Here is a 14,618-nt window from a genome sequence, read left to right as displayed (position 1 = left end):
CCTTTCCAGTTGTAGTTCCACAGCTAAAATTTCTCCACCATTGCCCTCGTAGCATCCTGTAGCCACCAGTCTTGCACGTACGAGATGCACACACCATGTGGTCTGTACATGTAGCAAAACCAATATCAACAAGCAAAGCCCAACCTGTGCTGCCTCGCCATAATCGTGTCTTGCAGAAATGGCCTTACATATCACGTGATAATTTCCGTCATCCGCGTCGCCTCGCGTTTCCCCGGCTTCTTCTGTCCGCAAAGCTCTTAATATGTCCCCTCACTCTGACCTCTACATTATGGCCTGAGCATATCTTGGCCTATTTGATTCATAAAACGCCATATCCCGTTATCTTTCACTTGCGCTTTCTGACCTGCTTTCATTACCCGGTACCATTATTTATCTTCAGCCGGATTCGCTTCTCGGGCCTTCAATTATTTTTAGCTACTACGCAGGACGGCTAAAGGTGACGACTGTCGGGATAGAGTCTGGGATTAACACCGCATAGCTGTGTGGCACCATGAAGTTCTCAGAAAGTAAAGCCGCTGAGGTGAAGACTTGGGTGGTGCGAAAACTGGAAGACATGTAAGATCCTTTCACAACCGCGCGAGCTCCGTCCAGCGATGTTCCTTTGTTGTACCCTTCTTCAATGCTCCATGAAGCTAATCCACACCAATCTCGATGACTATGGTAGATCTGATGCCGATGCCGATGTACTTGCAGACTATGTGCTTGCGCTTATCAGAGCCGACGCTCCAGATGAAGAAATCCGGAAAGCGTCTGTGGAGGGTTTGGAAGATTTCCTCAGAGAGCGTTCGTAAAATTTGCTTGTCATTGTTTGGGCAGTTTTCTAACCGAGCCACCCTGAAATCTAGACACGGTGCCATTTGTCGACGAGCTTTTCGCTACTTTTGCGCCGAAACAAACCGCTCCTTCCGCAAGCTCGCATTCGTTGAGCCAACCGCAGATTTCCAATGACATCAATGCGCCCGAACCAAGCTCTCAGCAACAAGCCCCCTTTAACCCCCCATCTGGCCCTTCGAGGGGGCCTTACGGGGCTCCTATGAGCAACACTCCTCAGTCACAGACGGACTCGTCAAGCTATGGACGCAAGCGTAGCTTCCATGAAGGGTTCCAGGCAGATCAAGAGCGCGAAGAGGCTCCACATAACAGGAACTTCAAGACACCGCGACGTGGCCGGGGTGGCGGAAGAGGAGATTGGATGGGACGCGATAGCCGTGCAGCCCCCGGCCAATACGCCCCGCCACCTGCGGGTGGATTTCCTGCGATGCCTCCGACCTTTCCGTCGTTTGATCAGAATGACCCGATGGCGGCGATGATGGCCCTCCAGAGTATGGGGTTTCCACAGATGCCCGGTATGCCTCCTATGCCCATGCCGGTTCCTGGTGGCGGCGCTGGTCAGCCACAGGATCCAATGGCGCCAAAGAGCTCAGAACGGTGTCCCTTTTGGGATACACAAGGCATATGCTATTTGGGCGCTGCCTGTCCATATCAACATGATACGCCTGGTATTCCGAAGGAAGATGGTAGGAAAAACACCCCTACTCACTGCCGCTGGTGTTGCTAACGGTGCATTGCAGAATATGACCCGAAATCGTCCAATATTGTGACAGACTTCCAGAGACGGAACACTGACACTCCACCTCGTGGCAGCGACAGAGGCCGAGGCCGCGGCCGTGGTGGGGACAGGGGTGGATTTGGAGGACGAGGACGTCGATCCGAGTACTCTGCGGCTGGTCCTAATGAAGATACTTCTATCACAACCATTGTTGTTGAGCAAATCCCGGATGACAAACTTGATGATGCATCAGTGAGGGAGTTCTTCTCTCAGTACGGCGACATCGTTGAGCTTTCTCTACAGCCTCACAAGAAGCTTGCATTGATCAAATATGATAGCCACGCATCTGCCAAGCGCGCATGGTCCAGCCCCAAGGTGATTTTCGATAACCGATTCGTCAAGGTTTACTGGCATAAGGCGAAGGCGGATAAGAATAATGATCATCGACAAGCGGCCAGCGAGGTTGAGCCGTTCAACCAGGAGGAGTTCGAGAGGCAGCAAGAAGCAGCGCAAAAGGCCTACGAGGAGAAGATGCAGAAGCGCAGGGAGACAGAGGAAGCCAAACAAGCACTGGAGAAGCAGCGCGAGGAACTCTTGAAGAAACAGCAGGAAGAGAAGGAAAGACTGATGCAAAAGCTTGGCGGGAACGATGTCAGCAATGGTGCTGCATCCTCAGATGGGGAGAGCGGCCCCTCACCCCAAGAGAATGTTAGCGATCAAACGAAGCAGTTGCGCGCACAATTGGCAGCTCTCGAAGCCGAAGCCAAGACGCTTGGAATTGATCCCAACGGCGCTGATTCTGGTGGGCCCTCATATCGCGGCCGTGGCCGTGGATACCTGGGACGAGGCGGCTATGCGCCCCGCGGCCGTGGATACGATCCCAATTATCGTGGAGGATATCGCGGTCGTGGAGGAATGGCCCGTGGCCGGGGAGGTGTACTTCGTCTCGATAATCGACCCAGAAGAGTTGCCGTCTCGGGCGTTGAGTTGAACTCTGAGAAGGACGAAGCATTGAGGCAGTTCCTCATCGTGAGTAATTTCCTTTCCTCATCTCTGCGTATCTATATCGAACTACAGCTGATGTCATTGGAATCTTAGGGCGTTGGTGAATATGAGTCCATTCAACCTAATCCAGAGCAATCGGATTCTGTGATAGTCGCATTCAAAGAGCGGTACCTTGCAGAAAAGTTTATGTACGGATCATGGCAGATACCATCCGTCGGCGAAGTGCAGCTCACTTGGGTACCCAACCCTCCAATCAGTGTGGCGCCCACGACACCGGGCTCTGGATTGGATACCAAAACCGGCTCCGATGAGGATACTGTGATGGAGCCCACGAGTACACCCCTGCCTCCTGATCCATCAGCCGGACGGAGAGACGGAAATCATGAAGTTGATTACGACGTGGCAGAGGAGGATGATAGTTGGGGGGTACAGTAGACATGGCACTTTCTTTCCCTGTATACTTAGATGGATATAACGACTCAGTGTCCTACATGGTAAAGAACAAAAAGAGTCTATGCTTCCCGAATGAACTCAAAAGCCCTGTTCCCTTGTATCTGTCTGAAAAGTGATTGTGGATGCCCAGTCCACATTATCGTTAATCACCTGAGGTGGAGTGAGCTTTCTTTAGTTTGCCCTCGGTAACTACTCACTAGACTTGTATATTTATATCGGATCATCCCCCTCTACACAAACCCCACACCACATCCACCCACGCAACACTCAACAAAATCAAGACCATGAGCCCCCAGCCCACCCCCTTCGAAGAAGGCGCCTTCCTCCCAGGCGGCCACAACACCGACCCTCCACTCCCTCCAAATGACCCAACAATCGGGACAAAACTAAACCACTCGATGCTCCGCATCCGAGACCCGCAACGCTCGCTCCACTTCTACATCGACCTCATGGGCATGCGCACCGTCTTCACCATGAACACCGGCCCCTTCACAATGTACTACCTCGGCTTCCCCTCCAGCGCCGAAGATCGTGCCGACCTGTCCGCCTGGGCGGCTAAGGTTTCCGACCCGGCGAACCTCACCCAAACGATGGGGTTGCTGGAGCTGTTCCATATCCATGGGACGGAGAAGGCCGTGGAGGAGGGCGGTGTGGAGATGGCGAACGGGAACACGCCGCCCAATCTGGGGTTCGGCCATCTGGGGTTCACGGTGCCCGATGTGAGGGCTACCGTCGAGAGGTTGAGGGCCCAGGGCGTCACGGTTGTTAAGGAGCTGGGGGTTACGACGAGAGAGAGCATCCCGTTGAGTAAGTGGGAGGAAGGGAGGGGTGTCGGGGTCGGAGAGATTCATCCGAACTATAACGTGTTTTTCGATCAGATTGCTTATGTTTCTGATCCGGTAGGTTTCTTCTTTTTCTTCTTGATCTGTTAATTTAGGGATTGAGGGACTCTGATGATAGGCTAACTGTGTGTTTAGGATGGATATATTATTGAGATTCTTCCGCAGAATTGGCAGTGAGCAAGTGAGTGGGAGAGTGCTGGTGCTTAATACCGCTGTACATATGCGACCTAGATATATAGATATATCACGAATATAACCCCAAGGAACACTAGAGAAATCATTAAAGAGCCTGTCATGTTGACTGATGACCATGCCAATGCATACTCAAATGGTGATTAACAAAATTCTGCCTCATTTTCCCCCTCCAGCTTGCCTCAGCTCCAAATGAAGGTGTAGCCATCTGTAAGTGATATATACTCTGCAGTCTATACAACTGTGAAGATCTCGACACAGTTGCAGATATTTGTGTACAAATGATGAGCGGAATCTACGGTTTTGAGCATTTTCACTCGATATACATTCCATGAACCGTATGCACGTCAGTATGCCAAAGTACAAGAGGGAATTATACCTGAGCTTTTCTGGAAGAGCCTGATAACCCATGCTTTGTCCTGGGGAAAATACTCCAAGAGAGACAGCATTACCTTTTCACCTTGTCTTCCCTATCAAGAGTACTAGACATTTTACAATTTTTGTCTAATTAAGTTCAAGTAACCAAGTTCCCTAGTTAGAGGTTTTGTTAATACCTACTGTACGCGCCCTATTATTACTTTGCTGGTCTGGGTTGCTAGTGGAAGTCTGTATTCTTACACCTGACAGGCTTTTACTCTTTCGCAACTGGCTCCCATGGAACGATTCGCTTTTCCCCGCGAGGAACGGTTCACTAATAGTATGTGCCGTTCTCTATCTTACCGGGTTTAGTTGGAACCTTAGTGGTCAGCCGAATTATAGAATAGGATATTGTTGTTAATACATATACACAAGGGGTACATACTTCCTCCACGCCAGCCATGAAGATATATTAATTTCCTTATAGATGGAAGACCTGGCTTTGAAATTGTGATGCAGGAGAAATGTCTATTAGAGGCTTGGATTGGGATCGGCGTTGGCAATAACCATAACGAAAAAGGATTAGACGTTTTACTTTAATCCTACTAGGCACCCATATGCTATACCCCTCTGGACCTATAAGATTACTGGAACTATGGCCAAATCTGGCCGTCGTTTTAGTGCCAGAGGCTGATCATCCACAGCCACCCTGGTGATATCTCCACGGACTCAATTTGAGGTTTGCCGAATACGAGCTTTCCCAACAAGCTTCCCGTGACGTCAAAGCCCTCCAATGCGGATTTCCCTTACATATACGGAGCTTTCGACAGGCCATGGATAGCTCTAGGTCAAGACCTGATCCAATGGTTCGGGATCTGACTTGTCCAGCGACCTGCCCGGATTAGGAAAACACTGCCCCGGGCCCGATGTGCTGTCCCAAGCATAGAGTTAAGCAAGCGAATACGACGGACATAGCCATGTATCGTATCTGACAATGTAGGGTGTCGTGTCGGGGCAAGAACGAGATGTTGTATGCTCTATTCTGGGTGTTAATCGAAGTTATAAATAAGACATCTGCGTCGCGTTCATGGAAGTGGGACTCTCTAGGACAATTCAAATCTGCTTTCTCTTTACAAAGCACATCGCCAGACTGAATCTGCATCATGAAGTCATCAATCTGGGCATTGCCTTTTATTCCGCTGGCATACGGCAATACCAATTCCTCGTCATGTCGTTGCCAACCTCACCAGAGCTGCTGGCCCTCAGAACAAGAATGGAACTCCCTCAACAGTACCATCAATGGAAACCTAGTAGCCGTACGGCCTATTGCAGCAGTCTGTCATGAAGGTGACCGGAATAGCTCAGCCTGTAAGGAAGTCACGGCGGCCTGGACAAACTCGACCTGGCGAGCGGCGCAGCCCGGTGCCGTACAGTGGGAAAATTGGGAGTCCTGGCCGGAGCATAATCAGACTTGCTACATCGAGAGTCCACGAAACACGCCATGTGGACAGGGCCAGATATCCTTCTATTCGACACTCGCCAAATCGGCATTTGATATCCAGGAGACGGTGAAGTTCGCAAAGCAACATAACCTTCGTCTCGTGATCAAGAACTCAGGGCATGATTTCCTGGGTCGTGCTTCCGCTCCAGGGTCGCTGCAGATCCTTACCAATGGGATGAAGGATATCAAGCTTGTGGACAAGTTCACTCCTGCTGGTGCACCAAAAGGTAAAGATGAAGGCGCGGCAGTTACAATAGCCGCCGGTGTCAGTCTGCAAGAGTTGTACGCTGCTGTCGCCGCGAGGAATAGAACCGTTGTTGCCGGAACTTCTCACACGGTTGGTGCTGCAGGGGGGTATATTCAAGGTGGTGGACATTCTGCCCTGGGACCATGGAAGGGGATGGCTTCGGATAATGCCCTTGAGTTCACCATCGGGACTGCTAATGTAAGTGACAACAACACAGCCCTGCTCAAGAAGGTCCATACTGATAATACCGCTACAGGGAGAGCTAGTTGTAGCAAATGAGTACCAGAACAAAGACCTATTCTGGGCTCTCCGAGGTGGAGGCGGGGGTACCTTTGGAGTCGTCGTAAGCGTCACAGTCCGCACGTTCGACGACGCACCCCTTATCCTAACCAACCTCAACATCACAACCTCAGTGGGGAACCCTCAATATTGGGATGCCCTGACGGACTTCCACGCATCTCTGCCAAGAATAAACGACGCTAAAGGCGCCGGATATTACTGGATGGTTCCCGATATCAAGTTATCAGAGAACACCAGCGTCTCAACATTAACCCAAATTTTCATCTTCCCCAATCAAACAGACACAGCACAGATTGACAGTCTGTATGCCCCTCTTATCTCGAAATTGAACGGTACTGCTGGTGTATACACCCAGTACGCCTCCTACGCAATCCCGAGCGTCGGCTTCATCTTTTCCAACATTTTCCTCACTGGCAGCTCCGACCAAACAGGTGGTGTGAGTTTATTAGGCTCAAGGCTCTTCTCCAGGGACCTTTTGTCATCCAACAATGGCTCCAGAAAACTAACCTCCGTGCTGCGCTCCATTCGTGTCGATCCCGGCTCAGCCATCATCGGCCATCTCGTAGCTGGCGGCGCCGTAGCAGACAATGCAGGAAGGGTAGACAGTGCGCTGAACCCTGCGTGGAGGAAAGCAATCACTCATATCGTAATACCCCGGGGCTGGGAACCGAACGCCACTTTGGCTGAGCAGGAGGCTGTGAAAAGGAACCTTACTGATGTGGAAGTGCCGATCCTGAGATCTGTTGAAGGAGACGAAAAGATGGGCGCTTATTTGAATGAGGCGAATGCTTATGAGTCGGAGTTTCAGAATTCGTTTTGGGGAGAGAACTATCAGCGTCTTTTGGACATCAAGAAGAAATGGGATCCTGAGAGCCTGTTTGTTGTGAGGAGCGGTGTTGGGAGTGAAGAGTGGGATGATTGGGGACTTTGTCGGGTTGGGAAGTAGATGTGTACCTCTTTAGGTGTCATGTGTTGAGGGCTATTCTGGGTTTCTGCTTTTGCTTTTTCTCGTCTCAAATTCCTTCCCCTCTCTCTTATATTGCATCTGTACCGTCGATTGAACCGTTAGAGAAGATAATACCGTTAAGATATTTTATTATGTTCTTGTTGTACAGATTCCCCTCTATTAGCTAGGCTACAGGAGATATCTAGAGAACACCAATTGCAGCATGATAACAAGGGATACTGTGGAACCTATCAGTCAGTCCCGATTTACAGTAACCGCTGTATTCATAAAGCTCATGTAGCCATACCTAGCTGCTGCCGCTTCTTAATGATTGATTTTGAAAGCCAAAACAAACGACAAGATTCCCCGAAACCCGGTACATACGGCAAATAGCCACAAGACACTCCCAATCCATGCATGCGCCATGTTGATGTCGAAGAATACCCAAAGAATGCACTACGCATCATTCACTTTTAACCGTTGATTGTGCAAAAATAGTGGAGGGTAATTAAATGCCGCTGAGATGGTCAAGAACTCAAAATGTCAAAAGTGTAGGTAGTCATGATTGGAGCCGAGGGTTACGTCTCTGAGAAACGCCACTTGGCGTTGAGCGAGTGCTGATGCTGTTTGAGCGAGTAGAGGGGTAGTTCTTTTCATCCTCGCTATCGCTGTCCATTTGATCCAACAAGCGATCGATTTCATCACCTGCCTGAGCTTCTAATCCCACGCCTGAGTCACGATATATAGGAGGAAGTTGAGTCGTGTCTGCAAGCATGTGTGTGTCTTGACTCCCAGGTGCGCTATACTTAGTCTGCGCAGATGTATTGCTGCTATGTGTATGATTCGGCTGACTCCGGGAGGGCTGTGAATTGGAGCAGTACCCCGAGTGTCCCGGGCTGGACATAAAGAGTAGCGTCTCTATTGCATCTTGTTCCATGGACGAATTTTGTGAATGGCTTTGCTGAGTGGATAGGCCGTCGTGAGGCAATGGACGGAGAGGAGGTGTTTCAGGAACCAACACAGTCTCTGAGCTAGAGTTTCGTTTGATTGTACTGATACTTTGCTGAGAATGATGCCGTCGATGGCGAGGGTAAGGGAAATTTTGTGTCTGATTAGTGGGGTCATTTGGGTTCGGGCGCCTGCGCCTACTGCTGTCACTTCTTGGAATGATATCTGCAGGTGGTGCAAGTCTCCCAAATCTGGGTAGTGAAGAAAGTGGGGTGTGCGATTTTCGTGGATCACTCTTCAAAGATGGTGCGGAGTCTTCTGATCTGGCTGTCGGGGATAATCGCATAGGATCGTTGAATGAGTAGAGATGGGATTTTGGTACTGTATCTGGCACAGACATAGAAGTAATCGCGCCAGGAGAGCTGGGCTCCATCAGACCTCCTTTCCGCCCTATCCTTTCGAACGGGTCGGTAGCGGGAGTTGAAGATGAACGGTCACCATGAAGTAAATCCAACGGTAACTTGTTCTGAGAGCTCTGTGACCGTCGGCTTGCCTCGATCTTAGCAGCAGCGTAAGACAGACGTGTGCGAAGGTGCACTGACAACTGCATTAGTGTCAGCGATAGAGTTCAGAAAAGACGACCTATGGAGTCTCATTACCGCTGCAATTCTATTTCCATGTGTAGCTGAGCTATTGCTTTTAGACCGACGTCTCTCGGCAATTGTTTCACTTGAACTATAAAGTTGATCTTCCACTGATGGTTTGATAAAGCCAGTTGCAGTTCTCTTGTGACCCGCAGCTATGCCAGAAGGGCTTGGGGGTTCTGGAACTGCTGTGGAACTATTTTTATGCACACTGGAAACGGAACGTTTGAATTCAACCTGCTTCTCTGACGTATCGCCTATGGTTAATTGGGTATATCTAGGTCGCATTTGTGATCTATCTGGGGAAGAGCGAGACCGCGTAGTCGGATACCTTGCACCCGATGATTCTTGGGAGTGGGAAATGACGCCTATGGGCGAGCCTGGATTGGCAGCTCGGCTAGAAGCCGTAAGAAGTGTATATTCTGATGCGGGCTCGACCACCGTACTCGCAGGAGCAATTGAAGACCGCGACTCTGAAGGGTAACTGCCATGCTGCCCTGAATTGGTCGAATCAGAACGGTCATTCGTAGGAGCATATGGGGCAGGTTGCTTGGGATCACACGGCAGCGAAGAAGGCTGCGCATGTTGCACGTGTTGGCGCCCATGTAGATGCGGCAATCCGCTCATCCTGGCTGAGGGGCAGCGAATCGCGCAGGACGCGGCCGTGTAGACTGGGAACCTTGGGGGCTCAGTCCACGACGACCGACGAGATACAGCTGTTACAATGTCGACAAATGGAAGGCCTCGCAATTGGACAAAGATAATCAATCGCCCAGATGTCCTTGAACCATAGAGGTGATCGTCAATTCCAGGCGCCGAACAATCTAATCTCCGCCCGGGTCAAGGGTGTTGACGCGGGAACGTGCAATGCGGAGCTATCAACCCTATTCCTGACAGACCGTTCACAGGGCAATCGCACTGCGCAAATAGCCTCAATTGGGATGGAATTCCGCACTCTGCTTAGCTGCAAGGGGTGCTTATTTAAGAGTCCCGTCTTTTGAACGCAAGGAGTGGCTTGGAGCGCAGGATTAACCGGGACAAGCACGCTTCGTCCCCACACGTAACTTAATTCCGACACTTGCTCGATTGAAGTGAGGAGACACGGGTGAGGATTGGAGCTGAAGCCAGAAGCACATGGAGCATACCTGCTGAATGATCTTCGGGCTGTCAAGTCAAGTAGTATTTGTTTAACCTTCAAGTGGCCAACTCTATTCCAGTCGACGCGTTCCGCGGCGCGGTCACGTGGCAGGTTCCGCCTACATGGCCAGGCAAAGTAGTATCGCATCAACAGCCGCACGTAAGCAACATGACTGAGAGGCAGCTCAACAACACATGACACAAAAAGGACCCAACCCTGAAGAATAAAAAGCACATTCTATTCCTTGGTATATATCATCAGATATAATTGAACGCCATCCACCATGCAGCATATCAATAGATACATATGGGCATTATCCCAGAAAACGAACTTTTACCAACCAATACACATGCAATGATAAAAAACTGCCAAGAGGTTCAAGATCACTTGCGTTTCTTGCCTCCACCTCCTCCATCTTCGTCTGTATTCTTTCGTTTCTTGCCCTCTCGCCGCCAGTAATCGTCGCGCTCCCGTTTCTCCCGGGCTTCCTTCTTCTCCAAACTGTCGGCGACCTTGGCGCGATAGACCTGTCTCCGCTCCTCCTGCTTCGCTGCGCGTCGAGCTTGCTTATCGTTCCGCATGGTGGTCAGCTTTTGCATAAGGTCTCGTGCCTTCTTTTCCTCTCCTCCAAGGACAACAGCTCGCTTTTGCATATATGTCTGGTCTTTGCGCGATTTCATCTTGGTGATCTGGGACTTGAACGGAAGTTCTTTAGCCAGTTGTCGTGGGACGCGGAGGGGATTGAAATGGCGCTCCTGCCGTTCAACGGGACGATAGGCAGAGTCCTTCTGCAGGGGCGTTGGGATACCCTTCTCACGGCGGACTTCGCCGGTGAGACGCATTCCCTGCCACCCACTATCGCCTGCACTGTCTTCTTCCAGGTCAAGCAAGTTTGTTACCGGGTTGTAGAATCGATGCGGTTTGATAGGATACCATGCGCGTAAGAAGACAATGTCACTCATAAGAATCTTGTCTTCGAATGTCGCACGGAAGCAACCTTCGGGCTTGCTCAAAGCTCTCTTGACTTGACCTCGAATGCCAGATACGGTTCGAATCGCGGTACCCTCAAACTTGGCAATTTCAAGGGAAGAGTTAAACATATCCTTGATGAAGGCTGTATTCTTGAAGATCTTGTAAGGTGTACCAGTCAACTTGAGCTTCTTCACAATATCCGTATGTTCATCCACGCTCAGCACTACTCCGGTTGCCGCAATTCGGAAACCTGGGGCCTTGTTGGAGAAAGATTGCACGCAACAGAAACCGGTGTTTGGTGCAACGAGTGGCCCATAGAAAGTGCCAAAGCAGTGCATGTGTTCTGGCGTGTATTTAAGCATGCGGTTACGCGTCCGGTTGTCGGATGTGCTGTACATTGGTAGGGTCTGGAAGCGACGCCACCCGAGAGAGAAGATCAAGGGATCGTTACTCTTCAAAATCTTCTTGTGCCAACGGTGTCTCTTGATCCGAATCTGCACATATCCAAATCGGTCTTCAGTGGGTGCCAATCCACCGACAATGACGGGGAAGCGAGGATTGAATTTGGTCGCAAATTCGCAAGGTACATTTTCCAGAACGATACGGGCATAGGTTCCAGCCTTGAAACCTTCAGCTCTAGCCCTTGAGGCTGGATCCAAAGTATCAAATTCGGCCCGGTTGATGTCTAGCTGCTTCTGCAGCTTCGCTTTCTGTGCATCGTACCATTCATCTTCACCGAACTCTTCATCGCCTCCACCGTCCTGTCGTGAGTTATCCTTGGAGTTGGCGAATCCCTCACGGTCTTCTTCTTCAAAGCGCAACCTCAGCTCCTCCTTCTTCTTGGCGTTTCGTTCGCGCTCTGCTTCGAGATCTACGGATCCCTCGTCGCCTGAACCCTCATCCTGCTCCTCCTTCTCGTCCGAGATGCCATTGAACACCTCACCAGTCTCCAGGTCCTCGAAATCTCCATCTCCTTCATCATCCTCATCGAAGGCATCATCAACATCCGAACCATCGTCATCATCATTGCCAGACAGCCTAGCAGTGGCGAATCGGCTCCGTAGAGATTCAATCATCTCTTCATCCCGCCACTTCCGCTCTAACTCTTCATAGTCGAACTCGGGGATGGCACGATATTCCGACTGTTCTTCCTTCTCATTGTTGGTCTTCTTGAAGAAATCGTCCGCATCTTCTTCGATCTCCTCATCAGCATCCTCCTCTTCATCCTTGCCGGACCATCTCCGAATCACGTCAAGAGGAGTGATAGATTCGTCGTACATCATGCGAGACAGGTCAGCGACACGATACTTTGGTCTTTTGGCATGGAGCGCTTTGGCGTTGTCGAGCATTCTCTCTTTCCACCGAACAGCGCCATCCTCATCCTCATCCTCTTCATCAAGGTCTTCTTCGTCGTCGCTTTCCAGTTCCTGGTCTTCAACTGACGAAATGGATCCGAGATCAGAATCACTGTCGGCGAATGCGATGTCACCTTCATCATGGCGGCTTTTGCCCTCCTGTTTCTCCCTAAAGCTTGCTTCAAAGTCGGGAGGTGCGGACACGTCAATGTTCTCTTCATCACTGTCGCCTTCCAGTTCCTCCTCATCGTCATCCTCGGCGCTGTCGAAACCTTCATCTTCCTCTGCCTGACCTCCCTCTCCATCCATAAACCTCGCATGTCTCCTGTGTTTCCTTCCTGCACCCTCATCCTCATCGTCCGCCTTCTCTATAGCCTCGCCACCTCGGAACAGGCGGACACCTCCATCGGCTTCACCAAGGAGTTTACGTTCACCCTGAAGACCAACAACGAGCTGTTCACCAAGGCCACGATCTTCATCCTCGGACTCATCATCACCTTTGTTAAAATTCGAAGTCTTGACGTCAATATACACAGCATCTTTATCAACCAAAACACCGCCAACATCAGACATAGGGGCGAATAGTAACTTTTGCTTTTCCCCCAGCCTGCGTTTGCTTGCCTTGCCCGAGGCTTTCGCCATTTGTTGATCCATAAAGGGGGTGGGGCATGGGTCTGGAAGTGACTCAATGCCGGAGACAGTTAAATCACCCACGCCAGGTACATGCACTCGCGCTCCCTGGGCTGAAAAATTTGTACCTCGTAGATAACCGTAGAGAGCTACCGTTCGGTCGCACTTCGGATTCGCTTCGATCTGAGTGGGTGGTGTAATATCCAGAAAGCGATCTGCAAGCGCATAAGGGTGTGAATTGCGCCATACCAAAGGTCTAGGGTTTTTCATGACCGACAAGAAACGGGAGAGGTTGTGTATTTCGCGATCGGGATACCGGCCGTTCACGACACCAGAAAGGTAGAAGAGCTTAGCACCATTGTAAAGCTCGCTCCAAAAGCGATGCTTCAAGCGCTTCTTCGCCATTCGAAGGGTGCTCTGTTTTTTGAAAAGATCCAAATGGGTCAAGATACCGAACACATTTCCTGGCATACCACTGGAAGACAAGACGTTCAGAAACTCCATAGTCTCCATCTCGAATCCATAGTTGCCGTCGATCATCAGAAGCACAATGTCGGCGATTTTCGCGACATCGACCATACTGGCAAGGGAGTCGGAGGGGCATTCGAGGAAAGTAAGTCGGCGCCGTTTGGATGTCACTACAGTCAAGGGTCCTTTAGGGGTGCTGAGGGTTTGTTTCGTGTAGCGACGGATCAAGGATTTAACGAGAGTCGTTTTTCCTACCTAACGAACCAGGTGTTGTTAGGTACTTTCCCATTCTCCGTATCTCGATCTGGAAAACTTACACCTGGTGGTCCAACAATTGCAACAACAAGGGGAGGCGCCTCTTCAGGCACACGATCCACGAGCGGCACATGAAGCCTCTTTTCTTTAATCTACATCGAGGGTCGTTAGTCCCTGAAACTCTCGAAAGTCAGAGCTTAACTCATACATCATGCGACCGCGCGCCAGCTTTATTTCCTTTTCCAGGGTTCGAAAATGCGAAGGCTTTTGGATTCGGGCCTAAATCGCGATCTCCATATCAGTAAATGTATCCCACCGGAGGGAGATCGAAATGCATAGATCATCGCAATTAGATCCTATACAGAGTGCATACCATCATGCTTCTTTTTCTCTTTCGAGGGTCGATGGACCCTGTTCGACTGGTTCTCCATTGTCGAGAAACAAGGTCAGCGACCTTTGAGAAAAAAATTCCTTTTCCCTTTCGACGACAGAACTCGTAGCAGAGTCAAGCAGTCCGCGAGCAGCTTTAGGTAGCTTGGTCCAAAATTATTATTTCCATTTTCTTTTCTCGGGGCGGAATTTTGCAAGCGCCGATATCTTCCCGCTAGAAAAAGTTTCTTATTGTTGACACCTTACTGCCTGAGGTACTAAATTTCTGATAAGAATTGTTATCTCCGTACAGGCACGTGCTCACCGGGCCGGGGTAAGTGAAGGGTCCACTTTATCGGTCCGATAGATAAGAGCTATAAAAGAAAGTCAAGCTTGAGGACAGCTTATTGGAATTATTTATGATTC

At 50.2% G+C, this 14,618-nt stretch overlaps 6 protein-coding genes across 6 annotated transcripts; 3 read left to right on the top strand and 3 right to left on the bottom strand.

The window, feature by feature from the left end:
• Window positions 1-259: 259 nt before the first annotated feature.
• Window positions 260-3,099, top strand: BDV37DRAFT_237196 (CCCH zinc finger and RRM domain protein). The gene is made up of 5 exons (XM_032080698.1): window positions 260-576; window positions 686-804; window positions 867-1,538; window positions 1,593-2,599; window positions 2,669-3,099. Exons 1-5 carry the CDS (start codon window positions 512-514, stop codon window positions 3,008-3,010), a joined length of 2,205 nt encoding a protein of 734 aa, XP_031946649.1. The 5' UTR covers window positions 260-511; the 3' UTR covers window positions 3,011-3,099.
• A 213-nt stretch (window positions 3,100-3,312) lies between these two features.
• On the top strand, window positions 3,313-4,047 carry BDV37DRAFT_278286 (putative lactoylglutathione lyase (Glo1); the record flags this gene model as incomplete). Its single annotated transcript, XM_032086011.1, has 2 exons — window positions 3,313-3,927; window positions 4,006-4,047. The coding sequence occupies 2 exons, from the start codon at window positions 3,313-3,315 to the stop codon at window positions 4,045-4,047; spliced, it is 657 nt and encodes a 218-aa protein (XP_031946648.1).
• A 1,535-nt stretch (window positions 4,048-5,582) lies between these two features.
• Window positions 5,583-7,530, top strand: BDV37DRAFT_293887 (FAD-dependent oxidoreductase; the record flags this gene model as incomplete). The annotated part of the gene is made up of 2 exons (XM_032089520.1): window positions 5,583-6,365; window positions 6,424-7,530. The coding sequence occupies 2 exons, from the start codon at window positions 5,583-5,585 to the stop codon at window positions 7,411-7,413; spliced, it is 1,773 nt and encodes a 590-aa protein (XP_031946647.1). The 3' UTR covers window positions 7,414-7,530.
• Window positions 7,531-7,889: 359 nt separating this feature from the next.
• BDV37DRAFT_111461 (uncharacterized protein) lies at window positions 7,890-9,719 on the bottom strand. Its single transcript, XM_032078380.1, has 2 exons — window positions 9,021-9,719; window positions 7,890-8,965 (listed from the first exon to the last, which is right to left on the bottom strand). Exons 1-2 carry the CDS (start codon window positions 9,630-9,632, stop codon window positions 7,973-7,975), a joined length of 1,605 nt encoding a protein of 534 aa, XP_031946646.1. The 5' UTR covers window positions 9,633-9,719; the 3' UTR covers window positions 7,890-7,972.
• BDV37DRAFT_111460 (uncharacterized protein) lies at window positions 9,720-10,408 on the bottom strand. Its single transcript, XM_032078379.1, has one exon. It carries the CDS (start codon window positions 10,288-10,290, stop codon window positions 9,808-9,810), a length of 483 nt encoding a protein of 160 aa, XP_031946645.1. The 5' UTR covers window positions 10,291-10,408; the 3' UTR covers window positions 9,720-9,807.
• On the bottom strand, window positions 10,158-14,354 carry BDV37DRAFT_237192 (GTPase BMS1). Its single transcript, XM_032080697.1, has 4 exons — window positions 14,197-14,354; window positions 14,032-14,102; window positions 13,886-13,975; window positions 10,158-13,823 (listed from the first exon to the last, which is right to left on the bottom strand). The coding sequence occupies exons 1-4, from the start codon at window positions 14,252-14,254 to the stop codon at window positions 10,527-10,529; spliced, it is 3,516 nt and encodes a 1,171-aa protein (XP_031946644.1). The 5' UTR covers window positions 14,255-14,354; the 3' UTR covers window positions 10,158-10,526.
• Between the last annotated feature and the right edge of the window lie 264 nt (window positions 14,355-14,618).

Source organism: Aspergillus pseudonomiae (genome assembly GCF_009193645.1).
Source record: "Aspergillus pseudonomiae strain CBS 119388 unplaced genomic scaffold BDV37scaffold_3, whole genome shotgun sequence".
NCBI classification, from domain to species: domain Eukaryota; kingdom Fungi; phylum Ascomycota; class Eurotiomycetes; order Eurotiales; family Aspergillaceae; genus Aspergillus; species Aspergillus pseudonomiae.
This window is presented reverse-complemented; position numbering and strand designations above follow the sequence as displayed.